This window comes from Salmo salar, chromosome 14 (genome assembly GCF_965601325.2).
Source record: "Salmo salar chromosome 14, fSalSal1, whole genome shotgun sequence".
NCBI lineage: Eukaryota > Metazoa > Chordata > Actinopteri > Salmoniformes > Salmonidae > Salmo > Salmo salar.
The window spans coordinates 74,713,831-74,738,592 of NC_138304.1; the positions used below are offsets into that span (position 1 = coordinate 74,713,831).

Genomic DNA, 24,762 nt, shown 5'->3' on the forward strand with positions numbered 1-24,762 from the left:
TCATCCAAAGCCAGTACAACTCTATTATTAATAGAGGTATTGCGCTCTGGAATTTTTTCAGCTTTGGCTGATATGTCATTCTCCTGTATGTTTACTCAGATTCACATGTTTGAGTCACACAGGCTCGTACTGGATGACGCTCAGTGTGTGTGTGTGTGTGTGTGTGTGTGTGTGTGTGTGTGTGTGTGTGTGTGTGTGTGTGTGTTTAGATGGAGAGCTGTACACTGGGACGGTAGCGGACTACATGGGAAACCGACCGGTCATCTCCCGCCACCTCAGCGAGGGCGGCCATGTTGATCTGAAGCTGGACGACACGTTGGGCTGGCTGGAGGGTACGTGTCTGTAACAAACTACTCATGATGTATTACACACATCCCCAAGGCTCTTACATATATTGGATATTTAGCAATACGTGACAGAGGGAGAAATACCTACAAGTAACTTTTTCCACATAAATCACAACTAAAAAGAAATGTACATTTTGACTTCTGTATTCAAACTGGTATTTTAAAGCACTCTGTTTTTTTTTAAGGAAATCGTTCAATGATAAGTGGTTTGGTGTTGGTTAAGCCTCCTAAACAATACGTCTGGAATACTTTCCAATGATTCCTTCGTTAATTAATTTGCCTAACCAGCTTTCAGTAACGCACTTATCTCTCAATTAGTCTAGCCAATTGTTCAATCTTTTTCTCCAGATCCCACTTTCATCAGCTCCAACTTTGTCCCCAGCGAAGAGAAGATCTATTTCTTCTTCAGCGAGGTGGGCCGGGAGTACGACTTCATTGACAAGTTCACTGTATCTCGCATCGCCCAAGTCTGCACAGTAAGACCCTAAGAGATGTATTATTGTGTGTTTGTAAATCATTGATTGTGTGGTTGTATGCCTGCTTGTGTGCCGAATGCGTGTTAATGGTAATCCATTCAACCATTTCCTGTCTGTCCCAGAGTGACGTTGGGGGCCAGCGTACCCTGCAGCGACGCTGGACCACCTTCGCCAAAGCCCAGCTCCTGTGTCAGTCTGACAACGAGCTGCCCTACAACGTCATCCAGGACATCGTCACCCTCCCGCCACCTGAGGGCGCCCCAGTGGACGACACCCTCTTCTTCGGCATCTTCAGCTCTCAGTGGTCAGTAGTTTACACATTCTATATGCTATGAATGGGATGAAGTCATCTGTTGACAGTCTCCCGTAGGAATGGCAACTGTTTCTTGTTAGCAGGTCTTAATGATATGTACAGGTCTCAGTCACATTTTAACATTTTAGTCATTTAGCAGACGCTCTTATCCAGAGCGACTTACAGTAGTGAATGCAGACATTTCATACATTTCATACATTTCAGACATTTTTTGTATTTTGTTATTTTTTGTTTTTTGTTGTTTTTTTTGTACTGGCCCCCCCGTGGGAATCGAACCCACAACCCTGGCGTTGCAAACACCGTGCTGGCGTTGCAAATACCATGCTCTACCAACTGAGCCACAGGGAAGGCCAGACAGATCTCAACCCAATTGAACACTTATGGGAACCAGTAGTGGTGCGTGGGTAAAATCACTGGTGAAGCCAGAAAAAAAAAAAAAAAAAGCCAGATTACAACCTATGTATTGTGATAATTGCGTTGTTTCCTCTATAACCTGTTAGTTCATATACCTTAAGTAAATTCAACCACATCTTCGTTTCATCACAAAACCGGAGAGCAACCTCTGTCTGGTGAAGTCCACATAGCATATTGTATATAACAAACAGTTACAAGACCTACAGCATGGTCAAGCAAGTTAATGTTTCTGACATCTTCAGACTACTAAACAACTATTGATTTAGAACAACAGAGAGTTACTGCAAGTCGCAAAGAAAACAGGAGCTGCCTCCACTATTCCAGCACCATTTCAACTTCAACATTTTAACATCATCAAATCACCTCTGTTTAGTCTAATACAGTGACAACTAAAAGATACCAAAAACAATTTAGTCCAATCAACAAAAGCTAAATATGATGTGGCTGTCCATGGTTCAGATGTCTTTCTCTGTGGGTGGGTATTGAACTGCCATCTTCTCAGGCCAGGGGTACAATGTATTAATTAATGGTTGGATCAGAATCACTATTATAATCATTGGCCAGTACAGAGAATTAAGTAAAACCAGAAGTCCAAATCCATGGCGATTTAGGATAAGGACAATTTTAGCTAGCTAGATAACCCCTGGAGAACAACAACACAATGAGATGCAACAATTCAAGTTGTTTTTGTCAATGAGGTATGCTCTCAATGCGATTTGATAGGAGTGACGCCAAATCCAAACTGGACCCCCCCCGCCTTTTTTATAAAAAAAAAAAAAAAGATATATTCAGCCTCTTGCAAATTATGAAACGTAGAGAGACGAAATATATTTATTATGTTTTTTTTCTTAATACTTTTTTGGGGGAAGCATGGCTTCACTTGGCATTCATGAATGCACGCCACTGATGGGAACATTTCCTGGAGCGGCACCTGGGATAGCATTTTCCTCCACCGTAAAAAAACCCCCACCAAATGATGGAATTTCTTGTGGAAGAATGGTGTTGCATCCCTCCAATAGAGTTCCAGAAACTTGTTGCATCTATGCCAATGTGGATTAAAGCTGTTCTGCCTCGTGGTTGCCCAACGCCCTATTAAGACACTTACGTTGGTGTTTCCTTTATTTTGGCAGTTACCTGTACCTTGCTAGTTCAGTATTAAACTCCAAATTTTATTTGAATCCCTGAAAAACATTTGTCAATTAAGTGTGTCGAGGGTTTTGAAACAAGGACTGCATTTCAGAATTTAGGTGCTACCAGATTGTTGCATGGTTGTGACCGCAAGTGTCTTTGATGTTTGTGCACTACTAGGTCGGTGAACTCGGGGCAGTCGGCAGTGTGTGCGTTCCGCCTGGGCGACATCAAAGCGGTTTTCGCAGGCAACTACAAGGTCCTGAATCGGGACACGCTTCGGTGGAGCATGCGGGTTCAGGAGAAGGTCGCCAACCCGGGAGAGGTAAGCGGTGTCCCCGTCTCGAATGACCGAGATCCCCAGAGGGTTAGCAGAAATAAGTTGGCTTGTTAGCTAATTTTGACTTCTTCTAAGAAGTTGGATAAAAGGAAAATATACATAAGTTAAAACAACTTCTCTAGACAAAACAATGCTGGGAGAATGCCTTGTTTATCCTTGCCTAGGTAAATGTTAGTTAAGTTTCTGATTTGTCTTGGATTCCTTGACATATTGTGTTGTCTCCCTATGTTGTATTGGATTGAGGATTAAATCAGCCATGCCTTACATCAGTGGTATTCAAATGTAAAACATTTATCAGAGTACAGATTATTGTATGGGAGTGCATTTCAGGAGGGTGTTCAAGTTTTTACAAATTTAGCTGCTACCAGATTGTAGTTATCTTAACTTTTTTTGAGATAGATAATTTGAAAGATACAATTTTATTGAGTAAATGTATTTATTGGTTTCTTTTCATTTTGATGAAGAGATGAAGATGCAATTGATTGAATCTAAATTTACAGATTTTAAAGTTGTCATTAGATCTGGGATGGGGGGGGGGAAATTGAGTCCCCAGAAATCCTGGTGGAAAAAATGGGGTCCCTGTTGAAAAAGTTTGAAAACCACTGCCTTAGATCATAAGCATGGCCTTGTTTGATGTTCAGTAAGAATAGACTTCCACACATTGGAATAATAAATGTGATATTGGAGTTTTAAGACTTTGGAGTCTTCTTTATTCAAAGTTTTTCCTTTTCTTCAAACTCCTTAACATAATTGTTGTGGATGAATCCCACACCAGCCAATTGGCACACAGCTGGATGTTTCTCAATAGCTGTGCCTGGCTCAATCCCATTTGTCTCTCCCTCGTCTCAGTGTGGCCTGCACAATGCCTCAGACAACACCCTTCGCTTTGTCAAAGAAAACTTCCTCGCGGACGACAGCGTACACCCTGTGGGGCGGAGCCTGACCATGGTGTCACCTGACCAGCGCTACAGCCATGTGGTCACCCAGAGAGTACAGGCCGCCAATGGCAAGGACTTCACTGTTCTCTTCCTGCTCACAGGTACTGGACATGTATTTAACTCGGTGTGGCAGGCAATTGAACTGGAATCGGCCTAAATATGACTATTACTCAGTACATGTATGCATGTGCACACCATTACCCCGTTAGTCATTTCTTTCAAACGCTTGCTTTCAGAATCGGGCTACCTCCACAAAGCAGTGCTGCTGGACAAGGGTGCACACATCATTGAGGAGATCCAGGTCTTCGAGCAGCCTCAGCCCATGAAGAACCTCCTGCTTTCCATATCAAAGGTACCGTTCTAGTCATTAGGTATTCTCCATCTCTAGTTGAGTACTCATTCCACTTTACCCTCGCCTCGCTGTCACATAAAATTTTAATTCAGAACCTGCTGGCACTTAACTTTAGTGCTTCAACCGTGCATGATGCAAACTGTGAATCCCCCTGTCGCCAAAGCTCTCAGATGTTTCCTTTAGATTAACTGCCCCTGTCATCTCTTCCCTCAACCTTCCCCACAACCAGACATCTGGTCACCTCATGCGTGACGGCCTTGTCAGTTCCTTTTACAGCGAGGCAAGCACTTGCTCGCCCCTGAGGAACAGATCACATTAAAGTATAACACAGTGAACCACGCGACAGTGGAGCGAGTTTCACGCTAGTTCTTTGCGTGATGCATATGGTGGGGCAGGCAGGCCCTGGTGAGGGGTCAGTGTGTGTAGGCGCTGGGTTCATCTGCTCTCTAACCTCACCAGCATGCCCAGAGGTCTCGACCAATCACGTCACATCTGCTGGTGACTGACAGATGGACATGGCCTGTGGAGTCCGTGTCACTTGCTGGCTTCATGCCGTCTGTGAAGTGCGAGGTGGTTGGTTAGCACGGAATAGACACAAAGTCAATTGCACATGCAGAAACTCTGTGAAACATTTGTATTACCACTGCATATAATATTTCTAAGTTTATCCAACAGCCTTCACACATAATGAAATACCGATGACGAATACAAATTGTTGCATTTTTGGGACCGTTGAACTATTAAGTGTACACTGAACACCATAGTGTAGGCTAAAGTAACAGAAGTTGGTAAGGTTTTGCAGGACTATGTGTCCGAGGCAGCATGACAGTAGAGAAGGCCATGGTTTTAGCCCTGATAAGCCCTCTCTCTCGGATCTGCTGCACGAGAGCGAGCGAGCGAAATAAGCTGGCAAGCTGTCTGTATGGGGTGTGTATTTCACAACGCAGCTTTCCAGTGTGACAAATGCATTCAAGGTGTGCACGGTTCAGTTTAGTTCTGGTTCAGTATGGCTGGCCGTAGAACTCAAGTTATTTAGGACGTTATGTCAAGTAAGGGTCACACCATGTCGCAGAGAATCTTTGTTCTCTGACTGAACTAAAATATGGTCATTTAGCAGAGACTTTTATCCAAAGCAACTATCAGTTGAAGGGGTTATATTCAGTACGTGACCCATACCCACAACCCCAGTGTTGAGAGCGCCTTGGTTTAACCAAGATGGTCAAGATTAGTTTCAATTCATTATTCTCGTAATTACGACCCAATCATCAGTTTGTGCCATTGGTCATTAAGTGTATGCTAATGCTAACATGGTTCTGTACTTATCTCCCATGTACACTAACTTTAGCGAATTAGCACTAACGCTATCCTTCACCCCCACAGGGTGTGGTGTTTGTGGGCTCATCAGAAGGCGTGGTGAGGGTCCCGGCCTCCAACTGCTCCTACTACTGGAGCTGTGCCGAGTGTGTGCTGTCCCGAGATCCTTTCTGTGGCTGGGACCCCTCCATCAAAGTCTGTACCCACGCCAACAGCATCCAGGACAACGCGTGAGTGTCACACCCCATCATGTTACATTACAGCCACTCCACCCAGCAGGCACAACACCAATAGAATGGATTTGTAGAATGTACCATGGCAAGTATAATATGATACTTGCATAGAGCTGGGTGTTAAATTTATTTTGGAACAAGGCCGTTGCATTTGATTTTGTGGAATTCATTTATTTCCTTCAGGGCTGTATTCCCTGCACAGATGAGACTATTCCTCAACTAAAAAGCACTTTAAATGGATAATATCCATTGAACATGCTTCTTAGTATAGGAGTAGGCTTAATGTGTCCCTTAAACTGGCACATAATATTTAATAATAAACAGAATAACATTTAATGGGTATATATTTAGGGTGTAGGTAGAGTAGATACTTTTATTGGGTCCTTATTTTATTTTTTACATTATAGAGCCCTTTGCACTCTCCGAGAAGTTTAGTTGGTGCTTAAAACCTGTGAATTCAGAAAAGCAAAAAAGTGTGATGGGTCCGCACTCAGAAAGATGACGCATAAAGCTTACTTAATTTTTTTTTATATATAAAAAAATAATAATATTCACTGCATCAGGGATAGTGTACACAGACGTTTCGGCTTTGCAGCCTTCTTCAGTTTGTAGGTACAAATCTTTTTAATACAAATTTTTTTTGTATGGCCTAACGAGTGGCTCAGCGGTTTAAGGCACTGCATCGCAGTGTTGCGGTGTCACTACAGCCTGGGGTTCGATCCCGGAGGGTGCAAGACTCGACCTTCACCTCCCCCGAGACCGTTGGGGAGTTGCAGCGATGAGACAAGATCGTAATCCCAATCTAAAAAATAAACAAATAATTGGTACCTACACAGTGAAGAAGGCTGCAATGCCAAAACGTCTGTGTACGCTACGCTATCCCTGATACAGTGAATAATGTATATATATTTTTTAAAGTACGTTTTATGCATCCTTATAGCGTTAACCAGAATGTAAACAGGAATTTTGCATGGACTGACACACAGAATAAATCACACAAACTCACACGTAAACAAATATACCCACACACAAACTGACAGTGGTTATCTCGTCTTCTACAGAGGCCAGGATGTGGAAGGAGGGAATGTGCAGGAGGCGTGTGCTTCGCCCATGCCCAAATTCAGATTTGGACTGAACAAAGGAAAAGCAGGTGAGAATCACACATCTTCATACTTATCCTTATCCCGTCAGACTAGTATAGTATAGCTAGATAGTATAGTATTCATAGGTTGCACCAACATGGTGGTGCCCTAAAGTGGTGTTAAGCCCAGCCATTCTGGATGGAGGCTAACTACTATTTTGTCTAAATTACACTTTAGTGCCTGAAAATAAGATGACATTTGCCAGCGTTATCATGTCGTCAAATGTACTTTAGTCAGATGGCAATGTTGTCATTAGCTAGCAAAGTTTGTCAAAAATAGCTAACAATGCTAACATTAGCTAGCTAAAATCCGGTGGCCTCGATCCCCTCGATCTTAGCTAGCTAACTAGTGTTATACTGCATCTAAAGTCAATCTGGTGAGAACAAAATGATGACAAAAGGTTTTCCTACTAATTATTTGCCTCCTTATGAATGTCATAGTATTTCGAAGCCACCGTAATGCTCTTTTGATGAAATCTTAATCCGCGCTCATTGAGGATGCATTGAGTAGAATGCTCAGTCGGGCATCAATCCAGAACGAACATTCAGAACAATATTGTGACGAAACATGCAGTGTGTGTGTGCTCAAGCCTTTGCTTGTGGGCTAGCCGCTAGCTTAGCCGCCAACTGCATAACTAGCATCCGGCTCAGTCGAAGCTTGGGCCTCAGTCAGTGACTCCTGATTTCTGTTAGACTCCTTTCCTGTAGGTGAGCTGGTGTCTGTGTCCCTGAATGAGGTGGTGCGACTGCAGTGCCCAGAGGCCTCGAGCCTGGCCCACCGCCACTGGGAGCGACCCAACAGCCGCCTCTCCCCAGACCTCTACCTGCAGCTGGAGGATGGAAGCCTGCACTTCCTGGCCACGCCCGCCACCCTGGGCCACTACCTGTGTCTCTCCACAGAGAACGGCTTCCAGCAGAACCTGGCCATCTACCAGGTAAAGCAGAAGAGCAGCCCCACCCCTCAGGCCGCTGCCCCTGGCATGATGACCACACGCCCCCAGAGCCCAGCCCTCCCCCCCAACCACCCAGGCCGGTTCAGGAGGATGGCTCACTCCACACTTGACTGGGCCCAAGCAGACCGAGCCGGAGCCCACCGCGCCAGCAAGGGAGACTCCGGTCACCACGAGGCGGACCAGCAGGAACTTTACTTTCTGGGTGGCGCAGTCGGGGGAGACTGAGACTGAGGCGGAGTGGCAGGGAGGGGAGAAGCTGCTGCTGGGGCAAACCTACCTGAAGGAGCTGGTGGTGGTGTCTGTACTGCTAGCGTGCTGCGTTAGTATTCTGCTAACTATGGCGCTGTATAGCGTGAGGCAGCGCTGCCGCAGCAGGACGGCGCCCCAGGCCAACGCCCCAGGGAGGGACTCGGAGAGGGGCGGCCCTCAGGAGCGGGAGGCCCTTCGGGGCGGTCAGTCGCCATGCAGCAATGGCATGCGGAATGGGCAGATGGCACACAACGGCCAAGCCAGCGGGGTCGTGTGCAACGGCACGCCGAGGGGCTCCAATGGGCATCTTCCCAACACCCCTATCTGAGCACAGTCAACCGCATCTCACCCTAACTATTGACATACCATATCCACTCTACCTGAGAACAATGTAGCCTTTACATGGTCACTCTTGAGCCATGGGGTTTTACATGAACACGGCTAACTGCAGCACTGTGTGTGGACTGTCATGACAGCGAGTAAGACTGATGTGGTAACTCAACTAAATGGACACCGTTTTCTGATACGATACCAGCCTTTGTGAATCAAAGGGCAGACTGATTAACATGACTCACTGCTCTTATACAATACAGTGTATTATATTGTGCTGTAAATACTTTGGAGACGAGGTTCCATTTGACTAGACTGTGTTTATTTGTGTATTTAATGAAAGAGCCAAGAAAGCCGATTTATCGAATGTACATGAAGGACTGCATCACTACACTGCCACAACAACTGCCACTGCCGCTACACTGCCACAAAAAAAAGAAAAGAAATGGCTCCTAAACAGGTTTCCTACCACTAACTATTAACTAACGTGTCCACTCAAATCACAGGCAGTGGATGCATATTGCGAGGAACACAAAAAACTGCCTTTTTTGTTCTAACAGTAATTTTGTAGCATCAGGTCTACATTGCTAAACCACTTCCTTTGTATGCAGCGCCATTGCGAAAGTTAACGGAGCACGTTGTATGGTACAATGTTCTATTGTTATTTATTTTGCTGGTTTATTTTTGTCGTTCTGTTGATTGTGCTGCCAATTTACTTTTCTTTTTTGTCTTTCACCCAAAACGCACATTTTTTTTTAAAATCCTGCGGTCTGTGACGCCATGAGAACATGATGTTGATTTGACACTGTAGGGCTTATCTCTGCCAGAACAAACAAGATTATGCTGGTGTTTAGAGACCCTTTTAGTTTTTATAATTTATGTTGTCAGCATATTAACTGGACTGAAATCCTCAAATCACTTCGAAAACTGTGATATTGCCAAAATTGCATTTTGAATGAAAACACTTTTCCTTTTTTTTTTGCTAGACAGCTTTTCAGAAACTGAAAGCAGATTATGAGAGAGTTGGCTCATTTTAAGCTGCTTTAGATGACGATGAGAAAGACTAATAGTTATTAAACAAATATATGGTACTCCTTGTCTTCGGTACAGATCACAAACCACTTTTCTTTTTAAAATAAGTTGTTTTGTCTTTATTTTTATACAATCGTATCTTACTGTTTCAATGTTGCAAATAAACTGTTCAATTTGTGCAAAAATAATATCTGTAATTTGTGTTGAATTAAGGCCTACTGCAGAAAATCACAATTTACAGCATTTTAAAGCTTCACAGTAATATGTTATTAATGTAAGCTTAGTTGAGTAGGATTTAACAGAGAAAATGGCTCCAGGCTAATCTCCATATAAATTGGCCATTGTGCTGTGTTGTGAAACAGTTTTTCACAAAGATGTGATTCTCTGTCCCATAAACCTTCATAGTCAAAAGACCAACAATTGGGCAAAAGATCAGAATCTGGCTGCCTGTGTAAACGCAGCCATAGTACCATATGCCACACAGAAGGGCTTGTTTGAGAAATACATGTTGATGGCTTGCTACAATGAACTGATAAGATGACTGGACTCAACATGATCAGATTGATTTTCATCAGTGTCTTGATGTAATATACTGAACTTCAAGTCAAATTATTATTAGTCACATGCGCCGATTACAACAGGTGTAGAACTTAGCGTGAAATGCTTACTTACGAGCCCCTAACCAACAATGCAGTTTAAAAAATATATGGATAAGAGATAAAAGTAACAAGAAATTAAAGGGCGGCAGTGAAATGACAATAGCGAGACTATATATCGGGGGTACCGATACAGAGTCAATGTGCGGGGCCACCGGTTATTTGAGGTAGTATGTACATGTAGGTAGAGTTATTAAAGAGGGGGGTCACTGCAAATAGTCTCGGTAGTCATTTGACTTGATGTTCAGGAGTCTTATGGCTTGGGGGTAGAAGCTATTTAGAAGCCTCTTGGACCTAGACTTGATGCTCCGGTACCGCTTGCCGTGCGGTAGCAGAGAGAACAGTCTATGACTAGGGTGGCTGGAGTCTTTGACAATGTTTAGGGCTTTCCTCTGACACCGCCTGGTATCGAGGTCCTGGATGGTAGGAAGCTTGCCCCAGTGATGTACTGGGCCGTACACACTACTCTCTGTAGTGCCTTGCGGTCGGAGGCCGAACGTTTACCATACCAGGCAGTGATGCAACCAGTCAGGATGCTCTCAATGGTGCAGCTGTAGAACCTTTTGAGGATCTGAGGACCCATGCCAAATATTTTCAGGCTCCTGAGGGGGAATAGGTTTTGTCATCCCCTCTTCACGACTGTCTTAGTGTGTTTGGACCATGATAGTTTGTTGGTGATGTGGACGTCAAGGAACTTGACGCTCTCAACCTGCTCCACTACAGCCCCGTCGATGAGAATGGGGGTGTGCTCGGTCCTCCTTTTCCTGTAGTCCACAATCATCTCCTTTGTCTTGATCATGTTGAGGGAGAGGTTGTTGTCCTGGCACCACATGGCCAGGTCTCTGATCTCCCTATAGGTTGTCTTGTCGGCGATCACTGTTGTCATCGGCAAATTGAATGATGGTATTTGAGTCGTGCCTGTCTGTGCAGTCATGAGTGAACGGCGTACAGGAGGACAGGAACTTACTCCGTATCCTGTAGATAGGTAATTTATGACATTTTTGAATGTCACTTTAAAAATTCTCCCATTTGTCCACTGGGTGGCAACCACTTCACAGAAACAGCCACACAACTGATACAAGGTTAGCCAAAGATTTCTTTGTAACTAACCCAAGATAGACCATATTTCTGTTAGGGAACTCCTACTCTGAAGTGCGCGTGTGCAATAACTCAATGCGCCCTTGCACTCCTAAACAATGCGGTTTTGTTGAACTTTGGCAAAGGGTAATGTCTACAAAACGCAGTCCACTCTGTTTGTTACAGATTCTAGTTTTGCAAACAGAAAACTGTATGGCGATCAAATGTTTCATCGATGAGAAAATGAATCAGAATGTTGGCCAAAGTCCATCTCGCTCCGTCTTCTCCCACTGCTGGCCGGTGGGCTTCCTCTCATCACCATATTTGGTAGTGAGTAGAAACGCCAACCGGATGCTCCGGCAATGATTTTGCCCAATTTGTCACAAATGCGTTGACGAGGGAAAACGTTTGTTGATGTCAGGCTTGATTGAACAATATGCAGTAAATGTGCGAGATTGGTTGCAGTTGCGAGCCCTATTTTTGTAGCACGTGATTGGTCGGTTTTAGTGGAAACGCAAACCGGATGCTTCACATTTATACATCCGGTGGAATATCTCTCTCATTGTTCTTTCTGTGGTTTAGCATTAGTCTTGGAATCTTGCCAATTATCACCAAGTTATTCAAACTAGATTTACAGTAGTAGGTAACATCCGGTAATCTGCATTACTGACGTGATGCTTTAAACATTGTAATAATAATACTTAAAAAGAAGAGTACAGACACCAACAATTGATCGACTAAGGATGCCAGGTAATAAACTCACTCTCACTAACACACACACACACACACACACACACACACACACACACACACACACACACACACACAAACAAGACATCCTTAACTCTATTTGGCTGTATTTTCTCAGGGACATGAGGCCGAGGTGTGCCATCAATCTATTTCCCACATCTTAAATACCTGAAAATGGATTCTGTAGATTTACAGAGGAGACACAATTCACTGTGACCAAGTATTTTCAAATGTTAATGATCATTTCTGTTTATCTGCAGCAAAGCATCAGCCCACCCAAGGCCACTACGCAAGATTACTTAAGTCTAACCTGCTTTGAGGCTGTAACAAGCATATCCGCTGCTAGGCTCAAGTTTGTGGAGGGTGTCATCCGGATTGTGAATGGAAAAATTGACGAGATGTTGACAGAAGAAATCTAAGGGTAACCATTAAGTCTGGATTCTGTGAGGGCAAACCAAGTCCAAAAGAGTTTGAAGTACTGACCTGAAGGAGTATTCAGATTGTTAGCAACTTGACAGGGACTGTCCTTCAGAAAATGCTTGACATATTTCTGGAGAAATGTGGAGAAGAGTGTGAAAACCTTAAATATTACAAGGCAAGGGTACAACATGGACAATTTCAGTTTCCTTTGTTTGCAGAATGTGCAGTAAATCTATCTTGTTTCCTTGTGATCATTACAGTAATACCCTACATGGCCAACAGTATATGGACACCCGTTCAAATTAGTTTATTTGGCTATTTCAGCCACACCCGCTGCTGACCGGTGTATAAAATCAAGCACACAGCCATGCAATCTCCAAAGACAAACATTGGTAGTCTAATAGCCGGTACTGAGGAGCTCAGTGACTTTCAACGTGGCAACATCATAGGATGCCACCTTTCCAACAAGTCAGTTTGTGAAATTTCTGCCCTGCTAGAGCTGCCCCGGTCAACTGTAAGTGCTGTTATTGTGAAGTGGAAACACCTAGGAGCAACAATGGCTCAGCCACGAAGTGCACAAGCCTAAGATCACCATGCGCAATGCCAAGCGTTGGCTGGAGTTGTGTAAAGTTCACCGCCATTGGACTCTGGAGCAGTGGAAATGCGTTCTCTGGATGTGATGAATCACGCTTCGCCATCTGGCAGACTAACGGACGAATCTGGGTTTGGCGGATGTTAGGAGAACGCTACCTGCCCCAATGCATAATGCCAACTGTTAAGTTTGGTGGAGGAGTAATAATGGGCCCCTTAGTTCCTGTGAAGGGAAATGTTAATGCTACAGCATACAATGACATTCTAGACGATTCTGTGCTTCCAACTTTGTGGCAACAGTTTGGGGAAAGCCCTTTCCTGTTTCAGCATGACAATGCCCCCGTGCACAAATCGAGGTCCATACAGAAATGGTTTCTTGAGATTGGTGTAGAAGAACTTGACTGGCTTGCGCAGAGCACTTGACCTCAACCCCATCGAACACCTTTGGAATAAATTGGAATGCCGACTGCAAGCCAGGCCTAATCGCCCAACATCAGTGCCCGACCTCACTGATGCTCTTGTGGCTGAATGGAAAGTCTCCACAGCAATGTTCCAACATCTAGTGGGGAAAAAAACCTTCCCAGAAGATTGGAGGCTGTTATAGCAACAAAGGGGGGACCAACTCCCTATTAATGCCCAGGGTTTTGGAATTAGATATTTGACGAGCAGGTGTCCACATACTTTTGGCCATGTAGTGTACATCAAAGAACATTGAGGAAAACATAGAAAATGAATCCATTTGTATGTGAAAACAATTGTGTATTTATAAAATAACTAGTTTGTCACCATTTTATTGTGATGGTTAAACATGACATGAGGTTCAAGTCAGTAAGTTGGACATATTCAATATCAATCTGTCAAACTAGCCTACTACAATTAGCAGAGTATGAAATGAACAAGTCACAAACTGGGCAAATTGTGTGGGGACAGCTTCCAGTGCTGAATGGTCAATAACATTAAAACCGCATTCAATTGAATTGAAATAACATTAAATAGAAGGATCACAATGGAAATAAAAAACTTCAGGCTTTATTGTTTTATTCATTCTGATTTAATGTATTTATTGTACACATGCCAGCACCTCTGCGTCTACACTAAATTTGAATTTATTTGGGGGAAAGTTCAAATTACACCTTTTTGGATTCATCATATGGCTATATCCATGCCAGACTTTAGTAACCAATTTGACATACAGCCACACACTTGACTAATTTAAATCAATGGAAAAATGTAAAGTGTTTCTGTCATTCCATGAATGAGTTAAATGGGTTATCCTATGAGTTTGACTGCTGCTGTAGTTATATTGTATAGACTTGACCTCTATGGCAGTTGTTGTTTCTGTTCGACACTAGGATACTGATTTGACTAAAGATATGACTAAAGATATGACGAAAGGAGCTTCAGCTATTTAGTTCTGCAATCCCTCCTGTGAACAGGGACATATTCGGAGGTACTAAAACATCAAGCTGTCATAATAACCACAATAACCTTTTTATAGGATAACATTGTATATCATTTTAATCCACTCACATCCATGACTATTCACATGTACTTCTCCATTTTGCTTGTTTGAAGATGAACAATTGCACTTATTGATCATAACATCTCCAGAAGTTAGTGATTCAAACAGCTTTTTGTGCACATTCAACACAATTCTGTGAATAATTTTACATATATATCTGGCAGACCTGGATCATTTGGTTGTGTATTCTTCATCACAATTTACATTTTAAGATATCATTGTGGATACTACAATTATATTTCATATAGGCATGGTCAGGCGAAATGTATCCAATAAGTTGTTTGGTGGCTATATTGGAAAAAGGCTTCTGTGGGGTTAATTTATGAATCCTGTGATGGCCTATCTACAAGTCTTTTTAAAAACCTGTTCTAGCTGTGTGTGCAATTTGGTCCTTCTATCACTAAAGTTACAATTCAAAAACGTAGTTGCCCCCACAACATGGAATTCTATGTCTACGTTTCCAACATTCTAATGTCAATGGCACAATTTGGGAGATTTTTCAACAAAAGTTGTAGCTCGTGCATTCAAAGTTTGTTATGTTATATATATCATTTCAAAGGTAATTTCATGACCTTTCAGAAGCACTTGTCAAACACAGTTTAACATGTATCAGGTATTCTGATATGTACCCTAGAGGTCAAAGTTCTGTTGAACTGAACATTCCTGAAAATGTGTCTGATGGATAGCTGTGAATCTAAGCATTCCATTTATGATTGAATTATATAACTTGTTTTATACTGACAATGTTTGTCATAGGGTAAAAGTCCTATTGGAAAAATGAATGGGATGGCGGGTGAAAGAAAAAGAGAGAACAGAAAACTCCCAAATTTGGGGGGGGCTGGCTCATAGACTAATATTAATGACCCCGAGCCCAAGTCAGTTCGTGACTTGGGCGTCTGCAGGTGATTTCGTTTGGCTGTCATTCCTCATTCACCCGACAGTGGCACAGATTCATCACTCCACCCGTACGATAGATGGCGGTAGAGATCCAGTAAAGTAATTACAACCCCTAAAGAAGTAGTAGGGGTCAAAGTGGAACGATTTATGCATGTGACATTGAAAACGAGAAGGGGTAAATGCAATTTTCTGATTGATAATTTGGAAATATATGTTATATGCATTGGCTTGCTATCTATTTTAGTTGCGTTTTCTGGATTGTGGGGGCTATTGACTTTCAAGCTTCCTTGAATCCTCGTCATGCATCTCTCTTTTCAAGCTAACTAACGTTAGCTAACTGTCAACAAAATGTCACAACAATTAGCTACATTGCTAGCGCTAGTTTTTTCGGGTTAGCTACTAAAATGAAGCTAACTAGCTACATGTACGCTTGCCAACGTACTACTAACCAGAAAATAGCAGGTGTGTTTTGCTATAGCCAGAAGAACGATGACCATTCTAGCTAGCATAGCCAATGTTATCCAGCATCTGACCAGTGACGATAATGATGGCTCTGTCAATGTCAGTGTTGCATTTGTGTCAATAAAACATAATGAAAATGCACAGTTATTCACCCAGTGTATACTTAAAAATAATGTGTCTATTTTATAATCAACTTTACATCACAGGAGAATTTGCTGATCAGCACATTTCATCTTATGTATCCAGCAAGCTATCTATACTGTCAGTATCATAGAGATCCTAATTATACGGTCACTACACTGTATGGGCATCCATAATTAGGCTGTTGAGTAGTAAATGTTGAAAGATAATGACTTCTCTTTGTCTCCCTTTGATTTTTATAAACCACACACCAATTAAGTAAAATTCTGTTTTCATTTTTTTTTCTCCAGGAAAATGCGATTAACAGCCATACTGTCGATGGCTGCTAAGGCTGCCTTCCCTAAAGACTACCGCTACGGCACCAGTCGGCCATGGACCATAGCTGCCAAGAGACTGAACCCACCAGGCAAGAAGAGAAGAAAGGTGTTCATTGAGCCCATAGCTTATGAGGACTGGTCTGTTTTCAAAGGGGACACAGTAAGTGGTCATGCCAAAAGGACAATGAAGATTTTTTAGATATGGAATATTTAAGCAATAAGGCACGAGGGGGGTGTGGAATATGGCCAATATATCATGGCTAAGGGCTGTTCTTATGCCCGATGCAGCAGAGTGCCTGGATACAGCTCTTAGCCGTGGTATATTGGCCATATACCACAAACTTTATAATTTCTAATAATAAATATTATACACTGAAAATGTTATGCTTCCCTCTAAACACTGGTATTGCAGTTTTGCCTAATTCCTTTGCAGAGATACCAGCTATTAGACACAAAAAAACTGTTAGGCAAACCATTGAGTTGATCAATTCCTTGCTATAAAAGCAACACATGGAAGGTGACGATAATGAGATGTAGGACTGAAAAGGGAGTGTCACTGTCAAAGTTTATTCAGCCATTAGCCTAATGTTTTGATGCTTTGATATTCTAAACTGGTGTTCCACCTTGACCAGGTTGAGATTCTCTCTGGGAAAGACAAAGGAAAGCAGGGCAAAGTGGCCCAGGTCTTCAGACACAGAAACTGGGTCATCCTGGACGGGCTGAACACGGTAAGAATCCTAATCATCGTTGTAAGAGGGGATATGTTTGCCACATAACAGAGAAGACATTCATACACTACATTCAGTATAAACACCCAACAATTGTACACTATTTTGTATACATACTGTATAACCCACTTGATATAGTGCCAGCTATGGTGGTTGTTGCGTAGTCACCTATTTATTTTTATTTTTGCATTTTAGAAAACTGTCCCTACTACCAATGAGGAGCTTCATAAATGCTTGATGGGCTTCCTTCTAAATGTTTTATCATACTGGTTTCTAGTGCACTGTCTTTGAATCTGGGTAGCCTTCTCAATGGCTTCACAGGCCAAGCTACAGTTGCAAAGACCAAGCTACAGTTGCAAAGGCCAGGGCCCGGTTTCATCGCTGGAACCATAGGATCATTTTTTAAGAGCAACTCACAAACTAGACTTAATGCCATCCAGCAATTTATTTTGCTACCATCATTAGTGAATTTAGTGAGAATCCATTGTCATGTTTTGGACTATGATGATAAACAAGTATGGTATGTTTCTGTTAACAAATACTGTCTTTTTGATGTTGAACCCCACTTTATATTATTTAAAAAGAATATGGCCCTTTTTAGGCTGTGTTACAAACGATGGACATTGATTTCAACAGCAATTGAAGTTCTGTTATCTCTGCAATGTTTGAATAAATTAAATGAACACAGTATTTCTCAATTGTAGCATTTCAGGTACATTGGGAAAACTTCAGATTACCGGGGGACTTATATTGCCAGCGAGGCTCCCCTTCTAATTCGAGACATCTCACTTGTTGACCCTACTGACAGGTGAGTCCCAGTGCATTATGGGGAGGTCCAGATTCTAACATTTGTCTAAGCCCATGATCACCAAACCTGTTTCTAGATAGTTGCTGGGTGTGCAGGCTTTGGTAACAGCCCAATACTGAAACAACTCATTCAGTTAACCAGGGCTTCAGTGGAAAAGTATCATGGTATTCAAACCTTTACCACAGGGTGGTGCAGAAAACACCCATGCAAAAAAGAAGTGGAACAATAGCCTGCTCACCCAGTAGCTATCTAGAACCAGGGTTTGTGTCCATGCTCAGAGTTTAGTTTACATTTTTAGTAGATTTTATGTGCAGGGCTTGGATTTAATGGTGCAATAAGTAGGATTTTTGTGCACAGATGTACCCACATTTCTATTGTATTTAAATAGTTTATGATTAGTGAATGCTTTGACTTGAACACTGACTGATCTTGACCACTTTAGTCCTGAGTTTAATACCAAACCCGACTCCTGTCTGTTGCTCCAACAGGAAACCCACCGAGGTGGAGTGGAGGTTCACAGAGGAGGGGGAGAAGGTGCGTGTCTCCCTCAGGACGGGCCGCATTGTCCCCAAACCAGTGTTCCAGCGCAGAGACGGCATCGTACCGCAGCAGTGGAAGGGTGAGTCTGCATTTGGGGAGGGAGGAACAGAGGCTAGAGGAGGGGCAAAGAAATCTAGATGGATTGAGGTTGAGAGGGAGCTTTTGTGAATGAGAGTCAAGCTTGTCAAAAATTTGGGTGAAGATGAGTGAGTGGAAAAGCAGGACACAAGCTGGTCTGGGTGATGTATAAGTAACGCTTTTATTTGTTTAAAGCGGTAATCAGTAGTTGAAACAATAACAAAGCTTAGTCCCCGCCACTGTTTTGGTAAAAGCTGAGGGATGGGACTGGAGAAATGTAACCACTCAAATTTATTCACAGAATTATGGATGCAAACTGTCCATGATATCAACATTCCAGTTAAAAAAAAAATGTTTTTATGTAAATGTTTGTTCACATTTACTTTGTTTACAAACATTGGAGTTAAACAAGCCCACCTTTTGGGTTCTGATAGGGTATGGCCGTTGAACTAAGCTCATGAGGCATTAATAAGTTATATTTTCAAGAATCAATGGGGGAAAATTTTGTAGCAACTTCAGATTGCCCCTTTAAAGGACCAATGCAGCTATTTTTATCTCCGTGTCAGATCATTTATGAGTAACAATTAAGTAACTTACTGTAATGATTTTCAATTAAAATTCTTAGCAAAGAGCAATTTCTCAAGCAAGAATTTTGCTAGCAATGTTTGGGAGTGATCTGAGTGGGAAGGGGAAAACTGAAAACCAGCCGTTGTTGGCAGAGAGGTCTTTCTTATTGGTCTATTAACTAATTTACCAAAACTCCGTCCCAGCAAAACTTGCTGAAATTGCAGGCGGTCTTTTCAAACCACTCTAGAGTGGAAATATATATAACACACAGGATAAATCACATTTTGGCCGGCACTGGGCCTTTAACATATACCGCCTTGTGAAATCAACAGGCAGGCCATAACTGCACCCATGAAAAACCTACTAATTAGAAGGTCCTGTATAGATTGTATTTTCAACCAGCAAATAGATTGTATTTTCAACCAGCAACTATCAGAAAATAACACTGATAAAAAACAAATAAATATATATATATATTACTTTTACTTTTACAGTGTTAGTTTCATCAGCTGTTATTACACAATAAAACACAGGAAAACTTAATTTCGACTCCACTGGGCCTTCAATTCTCTGCAAATTTGATCAATTACCACATAAAACAGTAAAATCATCGCAATATCACAAAAACGTGACCGATCACACACTACGAAAACAGGGCTCGCCGTTTAAACCAATCGCTCACATTTATTGCATAATATGGTTCAATCAAGCCAACAAACGTTTTCCTTCGTCAGTGCATTTTCGTAACAGTCAATCACAAAACAATTACTAGGGTGATGTGTACCATATGATAGACTGGAAGTTAGGTGAGTTGGGTCAGCTACATGCTGTGTACTTAGTGTAAGTATACCCTTTCTTCTGAATTGACCCCCCCTAATTTTGGAATCCCCTTATTGGTTGGTGTCTGCCATCCCAGACGGCCCCAAGGACACCAGTCCGGAGGACACCCTGGAGAAGACTTACACGCCCTCCCTCAAGACTCTGGAGGAGGAGGTGATGGACAAACTGGGCATCGAGGAACCCAGGAGGAACCGGAAGACCTACTGGTACTGAGGGGGAAGACCCTCTGGTGTCGGTGCCACACAGCCACGGGTTAGGTTGGGGCGTTGCATCCACGGTATCCCTACTGAATGCTCTTTATGGACCTACAGTAGGCCTATATCTGTGTATTAAAGAAATGTTCCACATCGCTCAGTCCAGATGGATATCAGTGGAAATGGGTTGAGTGAGTACAGTAACGTGATGGAAACCTTCATGTGCACATAGAAATGTAACTGTATTACATGGCCTCTGTCAGGCATAAATTCAGCAGAAGTCATTATTTATGATGCTTTCAGAGTTTGTCTCAAATGTTTTGGTTTGTTTTTATCATAAATAAATGTCTAAGGGAATCTACAATCCTGTTCTTGATTTGACTTTGAGTTTTCCTAGATAGTGGGAGATAAAAATTAACAACAGAAGTAATCCTAATGTTTCTGTGCTACAAATTGAGCAGGTACATGCTGTAAATACTACATCTGCATTTGTTATAGAATTGGCTACTTTAGTTATCCATTCAGATGTTGAACAAGTGGTCTTGTCAAAGCAACCCTAAGTGAACTTATGTCTGAGACTTGGATGAATATGTGTAAAGCTGACGTCTCGTGTCACCAAAACTGCACAATCAGCAACAAGTTCAAGCTTTTTAAACAGGTTTTTACTTTGCAGGACAGAACTTGGCTTTTGAGGGACATTTTGACAAATAGAGAGCTCAGAATTTGACAGACGAGCTGAAATCAGAGTTAAGGAGAAAGACGTCAAGGCTCTAAAGTTCGAGCTGCAGCAAACGCAGTGCCAGGAAAAAGAATTAGCTGCCAGCCTCTTGTAAAAGGGTTTGGGAAGATGAAGTAGAAAATACCGTAAGTCATTACTCATCTTGGGAAAGCTCACCGCCACTTTGGCCATTTATATGTTAAAATTAGTTATATTATACTACTTGGGCCAGGGTGTAATAATTCCATTTTAAGCGTTAAGACAAATGTCTGGGTCTCTTTTCAATCCATCTGAAGGAAAGAGGCGAAGGACGAAGTAATGGACATAGTCCAGAAGGAAATCCCTAGCAAGGGAGTGGCGAGGAGCGGGACGTCTTCTCAATAGGACCACACTCACCTCATTTGATTATGGTGCGTCGTTTTATATGCCCAGTCACCTCATTTGACTCTGTTGAAAGCTGGATATGTGACATTCAAACTTTTACCAGAGGGTGGTGTACAAAGTACTCATACAGCTTTTATATGATGGTCAAGAAGGGAAAAGCCCACCCCCAAAAAACAACAATACTGATGTACTGAACTGTTGAAAGTCCATGATTTATAATTGATTCATCTTTACATTTTATTTTACAGAAGTGTAATAATATTCTGTCGGTCAATAGTGGAAAACCTACAGCTATCCTTAGTCAACTGAAAAGCAATCATCGTAAATCCGTTTTTTTGTCACTGTGCTTGTTCATTTGCATAATTTTTAAATAGCAGCTGCAAAGGTGTAATGTAATATGGGGATGCATCCATTTCTTCAATTTATACTGTCTATCCAGTTGATGCTTAGATTAGCTGATGCTCCCTGGTGATAAAATGACGCCGACAGATAGGGCAGCCATGCTTCTAGCTCCTAAGCAACTTTGCAGTATTTTGTTTTTTTATGTGTTATAGCTTACATTATTAGCCCATCATTTTGGGGGGATTATTACATACAACTGGAAATAACTTTTGGATATCAGAGCGGCGGTAACTCACCAGCATTACGATCAGTAATACGACTTTCCTGAATTTGATCCTTTGTTCGTACCCCCCATGGCAATTGAACTGATTCCATAGGCTGATCCAAAACACCGCCGGTGGAGAAGAGGGATTCGGAGTCCGACTCAGGAGGCGCGCATACCACCCACCGCTTCTGAGTATATTACTCGCAAATGTTCAGTCTCTGGATAATAAAGTTGACGAGCTCAGTGTAAGGAGCTCCTTCCAGAGAAACATCAGGGATTGTAACATAGCCATGTTTCCGTGAAACAGAGTCTCTCGGGATATACTGTCTGAGTCCGTACAGCCAGTTGGGTTCTCAGTTCATCGTGCAGACAGGAATAAAGATCTCCCTGGAAAGGAGACGGGCGGGTTGTATGTTTCATGATTAACTACTCATGGTGTGATTGTGATAGCATACAGAAACTCAAGTCCTTTTGTTCACCCGACCTGGAATACCTCACAATCAAATGCCAACCGTATTACCTCCCAAGATAATTATCTTCAGTTATAGTCACAGCTGTGTATATTCCCCCTCAAGCCGATACCACGACGGCCCTCAAGGAACTACACTGGACTTTATGCAAACTGGAAACCACGTATCCCGAGGGCGCATTTATTGTAGCCGGGGATTTTAACAAAGCTAATCTGAGGAAAACGTTACCGAAGTTCTTCCTCACAAACTTTTACAGATGCACAATTGAGAGCATCCTGTCGGGCTGCATCACCGCCTGGTACGGCATCTTCACTGCCCTCAACCGCAGGGCTCTCCAGAAGGTGGGGGTGTCTGCCCAATGCATCACCGGGGGTAAACTACCTGCCCTCCAGGACACCTACAGCAACCGATGTCACAGGAAGGCCTAAAATATCAAGGATAACAACCACCCGAGCCACTGCCTGTTCATCCTGCTATCATCCAGAAGTCGAGGTCAGTACAGGTGCATCAAAGCTGGGACCGAAAGACTGAAAAATAGTCTCTATCTTAAGGCCATCAGACTGTTAAATAGGCATCAATAGCACGTTAGAGGCTCCTGCTCTATATACGTAGACTTGAAATCACTGGCCACTTTAATAATGGAACACTAGTCACTTTAATAATGTTTACATATTTTGCATTACTCATCTGATGTACAGTGGGGGAAAAAAGTATTTGATCCCCTGCTGATTTTGTACATTTACCCACTGATAAAGAAAGGATCAGTCTATAATTTTAATGGTAGGTTTATTTGAACAGTGAGAGACAGAATAACAAAAGAATCCAGAAAAACGCATGTCAAAAATGTTATAAATTGATTTGCATTTTAATGAGGGAAATAAGTATTTGACCCCCTCTCAATCCGAAAGATTTCTGGCTCCCAGGTGTCTTTTATACAGGTAACGAGCTGAGATTAGGAGCACACTCTTAAAGGGAGTGCTCCTAACCACAGCTTGTTAACTGTAAAAAAGACATCTGTCCACAGAAGCAATCATTCAATCAGATTCCAAACTCTCCACCATGGCCAAGACCAAAGAGCTCTCCAAGGATGTCAGGGACAACATTGTAGACCTACACACGGCTGGAATGGGCTACAAGACCATCGCCAAGCAGCTTGGTGAGAAGGTGACAACATTTGGTGCGATTATTCGCAAATGGAAGAAACATAAAAGAACTGTCAATATCCCTCAGCCTGGGGCTCCATGCAAGATCTCACCTCGTGGGGTTGCAATGATCATGAGAACGGTGAGGAATCAGCCCAGAACTACACGGGAGGATCTTGTCAATGATCTCAAGGCAGCTGGGACCTTAGTCACCAAGAAAACAATTGGTAACACACTACGCCGTGAAGGACTGAAATCCTGCAGCGCCCGCAAGGTCCCCCTGCTCAAGAATACATATATATGCCCGTCTGAAGTTTGCCAATGAACATCTGAATGATTCAGAGGACAACTGGTGAAAGTGTTGTGGTCAGATGAGACCAAAATGGAGCTCTTTGGCATCAACTCAACTCGCCGTGTTTGGAGGAGGAGGAATGCTGCCTATGACCCCAAGAACACCATCTCCACCGTCAAACATGGAGGTGGAAACATTATGCTTTGGGGGTGTTTTTCTGCTAAGGGGACAGGACAACTTCACTGCATCAAAGGGACGATGGATGGGGCTATGTACTGTCAAATCTTGGGTGAGAACATCCTTCCCTCAGCCAGGCTCATTGAAAATGGGTCGTGGATGGGTATTCCAGCATGACAATGACCCAAAACACACGGCCAAGGCAACAAAGGAGTGGCTCAAGAAGAAGCACATTAAGGTCCTGGAGTGTCTCCAGACCTTAATCCCATAGAAAATCTGTGGAGGGAGCTGAAGGTTCGAGTTGCCAAACGTCAGTCTCGAAACCTTAATAACTTGGAGAAGATCTGCAAAGAGGAGTGGGACAAAATCCCTCCTGAGATGTGTGCAAACCTGGTGGCTAACTACAAGAAACGTCTGACCTCTGTGATTGCCAACAAGGGTTTTGCCACCAAGTACTAAGTCATGTTTTGCAGAGGGGTCAAATACTTATTTCCCTCATTAAAATGCAAATCATTTTATAACATTTTTGACATGCATTTTTCTGGATTTTTGTTGTTGTTATTCTGTCTCTCACTGTTCAAATAAACCTCCATTAAAATTATAGACTGATCATTTCTTTGTAAGTGGGCAAACGTACAAAATCAGCAGGAAATCAAATACTTTTCCCCCCCACTGTATATACTGTATTCTATTATATTCTACTGTATTTTAGTTTATGCCGCTCCGACATTGCTCGTCCAAATATTTACAGTTGAAGTCGGATGTTTACATACACCTTAGCCAAATACATTTAAACTGAGTTTTTCACAATTCCTGACTTTTAT

The 24,762-nt window shown here is 42.5% G+C and overlaps 2 protein-coding genes across 12 annotated transcripts in view; both read left to right on the forward strand.

The window, feature by feature from the left end:
• The window catches only part of LOC106569872 (semaphorin-4A), a 51,744-nt gene extending 41,996 nt beyond the window's left edge, over positions 1–9,748 (forward strand). For 10 of the 11 annotated variants that reach the window (XM_045694721.2, XM_014141576.3, XM_014141572.3 and 7 more), the window contains 9 exons: positions 210–332; positions 696–823; positions 946–1,127; positions 2,859–3,003; positions 3,868–4,057; positions 4,193–4,308; positions 5,689–5,852; positions 6,917–7,005; positions 7,690–9,748. In XM_045694721.2, the coding sequence (XP_045550677.2) occupies positions 210–332; positions 696–823; positions 946–1,127; positions 2,859–3,003; positions 3,868–4,057; positions 4,193–4,308; positions 5,689–5,852; positions 6,917–7,005; positions 7,690–8,174 (1,622 nt within the window). In that variant the 3' untranslated portion in view covers positions 8,175–9,748. The remainder of the gene's footprint in view (positions 1–209; positions 333–695; positions 824–945; positions 1,128–2,858; positions 3,004–3,867; positions 4,058–4,192; positions 4,309–5,688; positions 5,853–6,916; positions 7,006–7,689) is intronic. The other variant, XM_045694722.2, reaches the window with a different exon arrangement.
• Positions 9,749–15,557: 5,809 nt separating this feature from the next.
• Positions 15,558–20,502, forward strand: mrpl24 (mitochondrial ribosomal protein L24). The gene is made up of 6 exons (XM_014141566.3): positions 15,558–15,648; positions 16,367–16,553; positions 17,026–17,121; positions 17,826–17,929; positions 18,418–18,548; positions 20,031–20,502. The coding sequence occupies exons 2-6, from the start codon at positions 16,371–16,373 to the stop codon at positions 20,165–20,167; spliced, it is 651 nt and encodes a 216-aa protein (XP_013997041.1). The 5' UTR covers positions 15,558–15,648; positions 16,367–16,370; the 3' UTR covers positions 20,168–20,502.
• Positions 20,503–24,762: the final 4,260 nt, after the last annotated feature.

Excerpts from the sequence above, each read along its gene's own strand:
- mrpl24 (XM_014141566.3), top strand. The coding sequence starts at position 16,371 with ATGCGATTAACAGCCATACTGTCGATGGCTGCTAAGGCTGCCTTCCCT. Across the intron at positions 17,930-18,417 it reads CTTGTTGACCCTACTGACAG|GAAACCCACCGAGGTGGAGT; the intron begins GTGAGTCCCAGT and ends TTGCTCCAACAG. Across the intron at positions 18,549-20,030 it reads CGTACCGCAGCAGTGGAAGG|ACGGCCCCAAGGACACCAGT; the intron begins GTGAGTCTGCAT and ends CTGCCATCCCAG.